Source organism: Equus przewalskii, chromosome 19 (assembly GCF_037783145.1).
Source record: "Equus przewalskii isolate Varuska chromosome 19, EquPr2, whole genome shotgun sequence".
In the NCBI taxonomy this organism is placed as follows: Eukaryota; Metazoa; Chordata; class Mammalia; order Perissodactyla; family Equidae; genus Equus; species Equus przewalskii.
Window position 1 is genome coordinate 28,465,390 of NC_091849.1, and position 9,658 is coordinate 28,475,047.

The window sequence follows — 9,658 nt, forward strand, 5'->3', positions numbered from 1 at the left end:
GTGGCCTAGTGGTTCAGTTTGGCACGCTCCACTTGAGAAGCTCAGGTTCTGTTCCTGGATGCAGACTTACACTGATCGTCTCTCAGTGGCCATGCTGTGGTGGCAACTCACATACAAAAAGAAGATAGGCAGTGGATGTTAGCTCAGGGTAAATCTTCCTCAGCAAAAAAACAAAGAAAGATGAAATCTTAATATATATATATTCCTTAACTCTCTATGTTAAATAATTAAACTCTGTATGTACCATGCTGGAGTCCAGCCCCGGCAGAGTCCAGGTTCCCACGGGAGAGATGGCGTCAGCAAAAGTTGTAAGTGCTAGACATGAGACTCGATGCAGTTGCAAGCAAGTCCACTTTATTTCGGGGACAGGGTACACTTCTATAGGAAAAGATCACACGAGGTGGTCTAACTATTGTCGTCATGGGAACAATAGGTGAGGGGCAGTGCGTGACGAAAGGTAATAATCAAAGGTGGTCATCTACATACCAGATGTGCAGCATACATATCGATTGTTTAGGAAGAGGTTACATGGTTTCAGGGTCTTCAAAGAAGTTAGGAGGACAGCGAGTATATAAATTAATGGAATATAGACCCCCTCATCCTTGGGGGCTGCTGTTTGTTCTTTGAGATATGTTTATTGCTAGTTCTGCCTGTTTTTACAAGGATTCCAGGACAGAGGGAAGACGTTAATCAGTAATAGGCTTTAGAAAGGAGGACAAAGGACTCTGTTTAAAGAATTATGTTCCCTGGAGACGTGCCTTGCACGATTCTCCTTCCATTGCCAGACCTTGTCACAATACAATGGCAGCTAGACTGGGGGAATGCTTCCCACAGTACCAGGCACTGAGACATCAAGATCAATAGTTAAAAACTGACACACCAGAAAGGGTTAGCATTTTTTTTCCTTTTCACATTATGCCAATATTAATGAACACAGAGACTTTAGTTTTATGTAGAATACATTCTTAAGTGATTAACTTTTCAATGCACATTTAGGTTTCTTTCTTTTTGTGAGGAAGATTCACCCTGAGCTAACATGTATTGCCAATCTTCCACTTTTTGCTGAAGAAGATCTAGCCCTGAGCTACCATATACGCCCATCTTCCTCTATTTTGTATGTGGGGTGCTGCCACAGCATGGCTTGATGAGTGGTGCATAGATCCACACCAGGGATCCAAAAACTGCGAACGCCAGGCCACTAAAATGGAGTGCATGAACTTAACCACTAGGCTACCAGGCCAGACCCTTAGTTTTCATTTTGTGTTTAAGATTACTGTATAAATACTTTTGCTCAGGTAAAAATTTCATCATTTAATCAAAATGTGCTGTTGTTTTGAAAATAAACAACAATCAGATATAATATCAGATTGAGATTAATATCAGATTAATATCAGATTAAGACAGTAGTTATCCATTTTTCTATCTAGAGTCTGCTTCTCAGACGAAGTCTGACATACTTTCCCCATTCCATATATCTAACCCTTGTCCACCCCACTCTCATGGCCCATTGGCCTCTGGTACTCCTCTAAGGCACTGAAATTCTGAGCATCACAATTTGAAAAGATATTGCACTTGTATTAGTCATAAGGCATTTGTTAAACTAGAATCCTGATTTGCATTTATTTTGATCATCTCCCTTGGAGCAAGATACACTTAGCGCTTTGTAGTTATTATGCTATGCAGATCTGTGGATATCTCTAGTGTGGAGAAAATCATTGTTAAACTTTTTTGATATCTGTCTTAAAGACTTTCCCAAATGCATGTCTGCATTTTTGTTATCTGTAGAACTAGGGGTTAAAATGCTTTGCTGTTGTCCATTTGTTCTTAAGGAAGAGGTCACATATTTGGAAAAAAAATTTTTGATTACCTTCTTTAAAGGCAACCTGAAGTTTTCTCATGCTTTATATCAAGGGTAGAACTCACTTTCCCCTTCAAATATAATAAACAAAGCTTCTCAATGGTTAATGAAGGTATCCTTCATGCTGTAATATACTGAACGTATATGACCTGAAATTGTGAAGTCATATACTACAAATAAAACAGTTCTATAACTTCCTGCTACCACTAATCTTAGTATTCTTGATCCTGAGGTTTTTGTATATAATTCACTTAGGAAGTCCTAATTTTTTAGAGCCTAAATGTTATTCACACTTCTGAAATGTGTAACCTTTAAAGACTTAGAAGGAAGTATACACATTACTGAGTCCAGGAAAGAGCATAATTTAAGAAAGCAGCCAGAACAACTTTAGCCAGTCTACGGTCTGTAGCTGAGATTTTGACACAATATTGCTGGTTTTGCCCCCCAAACTGAAAATTACTATATTTCTCTGCCTGCAAGACTAAGTTAGATGAAGAATATCTTAACAATGATCAACAAAAATGATCAGAGATATTATTTACATCACAGAGATTTTATTCTCATGATTCTTTGTGTGTGTGTGTGAGTAAAAATTAAAAACATTTTCCGACAATCAGCCAGCAATTAGCCAAATTTTAAACTTACTTAGAATTTTTCCAAAGTAAATATACTTAAGTCCATCTGACTCAAGAACTGGACCAGCACCTGATGCTTTACTATTTTTCAGAGTGAATCTGGGTTTTAGTTGACTCTTGCTCAATATAACATACAATTCTCCTTGAAATAATTCCATTGATCATGCCAGAAGACATGCCAGGAAAGCACAAATGACATCTTGTTTTCCTTACAATTGTGCGTTTCTTTACTACACAATGCCATGTTGATTTCTCGCAATATTAATTTACACCAAGTAACAATAAAGAACCATTAATTTGCTCCCCAAGATTGTAACTAATTTTATGAAAACGTTTTAAGTTTTAGGTGTGAATCCTAGAAGTAAGTTCAGTGCTTTTAACTTTTCATGATACAGATTCTGAGCTTCATTTTCATCCAAGATTTACATCAACCAAAAGATACTCATATTGTTTGTTGAGATAATCAAATTGCTTTCCTATCCAGAAATACAAATGATTCCCCTCTCATATTGATTCTACAATTTCAAAAGGCATTTCTGGCTTTTTCAGTTAGGCACAGAAATATTTCCAGATTTTGGCTCATTATTAATATCCTTTCTTTATTCTTTCACTGAAACAGAAGGCTCTCATTTATGATAAAGGAATGTTAAGAAACTTATCCACACGTTTTGTCCCTATATTTTATTCATTTTAATATTTAAAGACAAATTAATCAAATTATGAAACACTGAACATTTGTTCATTAAACAAGAGTAACAATGAATATTTTATGAAGAAATAGACTCTACATAAATTGAGGTTGATAAACTTACGAGATCATGGTTGTTCTAAAATATAGAGTGCCTCACACTGGATATTCATTGCAGCCATGCTGTCCACTTAGACATGGGCCACTCATTCAGAGAATGATGAAGTGTTTCTCAGGTGACACTGTGATAGGAAGTCCACTAATAAATGGTTGCCATGTTATTTTATGAAAATTTGCTTGAACTCATGAACTTATATTACAATTTATATTATTACTTCTTTTGTTACTATTTAATGCAGTTACTAAATTCAGTATACCAACCAGCATAGAAATATTTTAAATATATTTGCAGAAACAGAGTGCACTTACTAGTGAATCTGAGCCCAATATCATCCTTGACTAACACCATTATAAAGAATATCAGAAACGTGAGTTATTTTGCATGAAGAACACCTAGCATGAGATTTTGGGAAATAGGAGACAAGAATGAGTTACTAGAGAAATCCCAATAAACCTTCTCTTATTGTTAAATAATTTCATTTGACATCCACTATCACTTTGAAGTGAAAATGCTCCTCACCAGTTTGCCCAGTGCCCCCTTTACATCCTTATTCCGCAGGGTGTAGATGAAAGGGTTGAGTGTAGGAGTCACCACTCCATAGAAGAGAGCCATGAACTTGGGCTGGTCCCTTGAGATGGAGGAGGGGGGCTGAAGGTACATGCTAATGGCTGGACCATAAAATAAGAAAACGACAATGAGATGGGAGGAACAGGTCCCAAAGGCTTTTTTCCTTCCCTCAGAAGATTTAATTTTGAATACAGCATGTCCAATACAAGCATAGGAAGCAAGAATTAAACATAGCGGAACAGCTAGCATAAAAATGCATACCACCGAGAGTGTGAGCTCATTAGCACCCTTTTCACCACAGGCAGTCTTTATTAGAACAGGAATCTCACACAACAAGTGATCCAGGGTATTGAGACCACACAGTGGTAACTGTAATGTAACAGTGGCCTCTGAGACAGCGTAGGTCATTCCGCACAGCCACACAGTGGACACTAATAGGATACGGATGTTCTGATTCATGACGAGGGTGTAGTGTAGAGGCTTGCAGATGGCCACATAGCGATCAAAAGACATGATAGCCAGAAGCAGACATTCTGTGCCCCCCATTATGTGGAAGAAATAAAGTTGAGCTGCACACCCCACGTAACTTATTGTCTTCTTAGCGCTTCCCAGGTTAAACAGCATCTGAGGGACAATGCTTGTGGTATAGCACATGTCCAAAAAGGAGAGGTTAGTGAGGAAGAAATACATGGGGCTGTGCAGACGGGGGTCTAGCTTGGACACCAGAATGATGGCTATGTTTCCCATCATGGCCATGGGGTATGTTATAAGAAGAATAATGAAAAGAGGAAGCTCTAGCCATGGACGGTCAGCAAAGCCCAGTAGAATAAACTCTTCAGGATGGCTTTTGTTAATTAGTGCCATAATCTTCAATTTGTTTCACCTATAGTAGGGAAATGGAAGAAAAGGTGGAAAGAGTTATGAGAAATGACACAGCATAACTATGCATTGGCCATCCAGTCATAGAATATGGATTACAGTAACTTGTAGGGGAAATGATAAAAAGGATGTGACACCAGGTGACTTAATTTCCCTTTATGACACTACATACTAAAGGCAATTACCTTAAACAAGTAGCCTAACCATTGTGAAACTGAATTTTCTCTTCTGTGTAGTAAGTATAACAATAAGTATTTCCTGGGTTATAGTTATGATTAAATGACAGGTAGAAACAAATTTGTTTTGGAAACTCCAAAGCAATGGTTTGCAAGGCGTGCCTAGCATAAAAATCAGCTGAGGAGGCTGTTAAAATGCAGTTTATTGGTTCCTATTTCCAGGTGTCTGATACTGTAGATGTGGCATGGGGCCAGGAATCAGATGTTTGGTTTTCTGAAATGCTGCTGCAAGGCATTACTGAAACATTAAAAAGAGTAAAACTATTGTGTATCCATAGTAGAAGGAGGAATACAAAACCTGGAGCTCTAAGAATCAAGATAACCTTGGCAAGATCCAATTACGTTTAGTTGAATTATTACATCATCTCCATGGGGAGTAAGAAGGATGGTTTTAGAAAAAACTATCTCAATAATTTGGACTTGATCAAGAAATTTAAACACTTTCTCATCACTTTCTGAAGTTTAAATAGGAGATCTGATGTTTTCTCAAACTCAAACTCAAACTGAGCATTTGATTTTTTATGTTAAATTTTAGTTTATCTATCTTTTATTAATTTCTCTTTATTGAGTGAGTGTATCATTTTTTTTACATAAGAGTTTGGACAGTTATTAGTAATTCACTTGATTCTATGTAGCTGCACATACATCTTTTAACCCTAGAGAACTGGTTCAGGAGAAAAGTCGATATTGCTATTTAGGACCAGAAGCTTATTCATATCCACAAATTATTTTAGATATTTAAAACATATATGTATGTATATATATATGTATATACATATATGTATATATATATGTATATACATATACGTATATATATAAGCTCTGAGATACATTGTAACAACAAAATCAGCTAGCTGTAAAGCGTATTTTGAGAAAGATTAATTAGGTAATGAGGTTTTCTGTTTATACTTTACTTTTACTTTAGTACTGTGGTATGTTTCATGAAATTTATAATCTTCTCTAAATGAGGGATATTCAGAGGGGAAGTTAAGATGGTGCATCCCAGTGACCAAATTCTGTGTTACCCAATCAGTCAATTAGCAGTTAAAGGGTAACATTAATTTTGTAGGGTTGCAAGACATAGTTTCCACATTCTCTATTCATTAAATCCTCAAAGTCATCTTGTGAGGTGTCACATCAAGCTACTCAGGGGTAAGATGTGAATGTTGTCCTTTGATTACATGATATCCCTAGGTCAGAAGTGTGCAATACAATAATAAGATAGTAATAATTCCAACTAATCCTTAATGAGTACTATGCGACAAACATTACAGCAAGAATTCATACCCATTAATCATTTGATATCCATCCCCAGACCCTATAAGACAGGCAATTCTAGTTTCTATATTTTAAGACATTGTTAATCATTCATTTCTACTGTCTGCTAATAACTAAGGAAGTTCTAAAGATCAAAAATCAGTCAGTTCCTTAAATCAGGTAGTGAGATAATGAGATTATAAATTCAGAGTTTAGAGATTTCAAAGAAAGCATCAGTGCTGTAGGGATGTTTCCTGAATGAATGTGTTCCCTATACCTTAATCGACTTTGACATTATTCAGAATCTTACATGAGCACATTGAATTTGGGAGGATAGATTGGTATAAGTTTTTTTCAGGTGAAAATTCTATGTTTAGATGAGATATGAAATAAAAACATATGTATTAATTTGATTGCTACAATAAATATTCTAAAAATTGCAATCTACTCATATTATTAAATAATTGACACAAAAGATATGCATTATTTATACATATAACATCATTATACTCACCTTTTAGATTTTTCCACTATGAAATATTTTTCTGTTTTTCAAAGAGTAATTTAAATCTGATTCTCCATGAATTTCTCCGTAGTTAATTCTATCTAACTTTAATGACAGTGATCAGTCAAGTATGTTTTCTGTAATTTTATTAAATTTTATGAATGTATTATTTATGATTTTGTGCATCTTATTCACCTTACTAAGGGTAATTTTGTTTGTGAATGGTGATCAGCCCCAGAGGCGCTTTCATTTCTATATTTCCCTAGATACACTTCTGCAGGTGTGCTTAATCAATGTGATTTACAATGAATGTATATTTAATAGCTATAATTCTGTCCTTAATTCTAAATCTTTTCCAGTCATTCTCATGATGTTTCAATACTTCTAGCTCTTTGATCCCAGAACTTTTGGGTTTTTTACTTGCAGTGATTTTTCATTACTATTTCTATTTATCCACGATCCATTTATCCACGAATATTAAAATCACTTTAATAAAATGCCAAACTCTATTCCTTTGGACATCTCTACTGTATCTCCACTCGCATTTTCATTCTATGTGTATCTCATTTATATATCGTTTTCATCATGCAAAGTATTTTATTAAAAAGTTATTTTTATCTGACATCAAAATATTCAGATGAGACACGTGGATAAGTTGTCTATCAAATTTCGACCATGTATTAAAAAAACTCCACATGATTGAATGAAGGCTTCACACTTCATTCAAATATTTTTCATCTTTCTGATATAGTATTTATTGAAATTTATAGGCTTTTAAGGTTGGTTTAAATATGAGCCAAAGAGATTGATTATAAAAAGAGAAATGTAGTTGCTTTGTATAGCCACTGAATTAGGTATTTCCAAAGTTTATAAAAGGCTCCCTGAAATGAAATGCTCTGTGCTTTTTCTATGTATATGAGGAACTATGATGTATACACATTCCGTCTTCCCCTAAGAATGTGCGGCTTTTAGAACAAGGGTCTTCTTACTCACCTTATTTTGATAAATATCATTCAATAAAAAGGAACGAAGGATTACATGTGAAGTTTTTAAGCTTTCAAAAAAGGACAGAGAACTGTAGCACATAGATGAATATTTAAGAATTATCTTCAGAAGTGTGAGTTTTTCATTTGATACAATGCTGCCAGAGAGAAAAAAGCATGGGTGAGGAAGACTATAGTAGATAACATCACGAATGCTTTGTAGATGTTCTATTTGTATTATGTTCCTGAGACTCCTGGGTGCTGTTTCAAACAGGCCATTTATGCTTACCCAGATGAGTTAGCACAGCAGGTTCCTTGGGACAGAGTTCTCTATGGACGTGCTTCTAATTGCAATTAGTTACCTAGAGACTTGAGATCGGTAGTAAATCTCTTCTGTTCTTAGATTTGTTTTAAAATAGACTCATTTGAGTTTCCTACACACTGGACACTAATTTTAAATAGAATACAATTAGAGTAAAGCTAGTTTCAACAAATGAATCTGGGGAATTTAAATGTGAGTTACTTGAATATCTTATTTTGTTCATTTGTGAAATATCTCACATAGGATTCAATTACTTCTGGTCATGCAATAAAGGAGTACAAAATGAGTTGGAATGAGAAGAAAAAACAATAAGTGGTCTTTCCAATGAGAAAGAATCAAGTGATATTTAAAACAAAACTTTCAAAATATGTAACAATTCTATAACAAAAGGACTAAATGGCAACCTCTCTGTCTTCCTCTCTGTCACCATAACAAACACACATAGCCCACATAATATTAATCATATATGTAGATGAACATTAATATTTTTAAAATTACACACAGTCCATGAATATATTATTTTTAAAAACAAATTGAAATATACAAATAGTAGGTACAAATGTATAGATTGTCATTTGACAACCTCCTCCTATGGTCCATAATCACTCTCCTTTCCCTAGTAGTAACCACTACTATCATATGGGTGTGCTTTCCACATTGTATATTTGCTACATGTTTTCCACACCCTCTACTCTGCCCCAGATCCAATTTTCTACCCTACTATGTATGTTTCTACACTGTTTTGCTACATGTTTTCCACACCCTCTACTCTGCCCCAGATCCAATTTTCTACCCTACTATGTATGTTTCTACACTGTGCTGTATCTCAAGAGGCTGAATCAAGAGGATTCATTGATCTGACTTCTGGTTGGGTTCCACCAGTTGAGAATGACTAATTGAACAATAATTTGGAGTACGTTCCTTTGTCCTTAACCTACTGTCCAAGAAATGAAGAACCAAGAATCAGGTATTTAAAAAACTGTCATTAAGTAATTGGGACCACATATAGTAAAATATCATAGAGCAAAACGTTTTTAAGAACCTAAAAAACATATCTTAGTTCTTTGAACCATCTTGCGCTATGGAAATCTTATAGTTTGGGACACCTTATGAAGCATCCTGTTCTTTTGACCATCTAAATTTTTTAAAACTTTTCAATTTCCCTTTCTTTTTCTCCCTCTTGTGCTTTCAAAACTTATGAGTTCTCTTTTATACATATAAACTTTATTTCCTTTGAAATGCTATAATTATAGCACATATGATGCTAAATCCTAGCTTCATCAGGCTGGTATTCTATTTAATTTGTAATCTAAAAAGACACTATTTACCAAAAATTCCTCCAAAGATTAACAGAGATGTTATTTTTTTTTTTTGTATTGTACTTTTTAAACCACTACACAAACAGCTCAATTTTATTGCAGGCAGGGCTATCAGTATAAATTTTTCTCACTTTGAGAATGAGGAAGCTGCAGGGAAGGAGATACGTGACTTGTCCAACTTAAGCAACTTTTATTAGACAAAATCAGGGTAATGGCAATAGATTTTTAGCTCTAAGCTCCCTTCTTTTCATCAAAAACACTCAAGGTAAGCTACAAGCTCTGAGATTC

General features: G+C 35.0%; 1 protein-coding gene across 1 annotated transcript; it reads right to left on the reverse strand.

The window, feature by feature from the left end:
• Positions 1-3,794: 3,794 nt before the first annotated feature.
• Positions 3,795-7,887, reverse strand: LOC139077162 (olfactory receptor 2B11-like). Its single transcript, XM_070583875.1, has 2 exons — positions 7,740-7,887; positions 3,795-4,752 (listed from the first exon to the last, which is right to left on the reverse strand). Exon 2 carries the CDS (start codon positions 4,731-4,733, stop codon positions 3,795-3,797), a length of 939 nt encoding a protein of 312 aa, XP_070439976.1. The 5' UTR covers positions 4,734-4,752; positions 7,740-7,887.
• Positions 7,888-9,658: the final 1,771 nt, after the last annotated feature.

Excerpts from the sequence above, each read along its gene's own strand:
- LOC139077162 (XM_070583875.1), bottom strand. The coding sequence starts at position 4,733 with ATGGCACTAATTAACAAAAGCCATCCTGAAGAGTTTATTCTACTGGGC.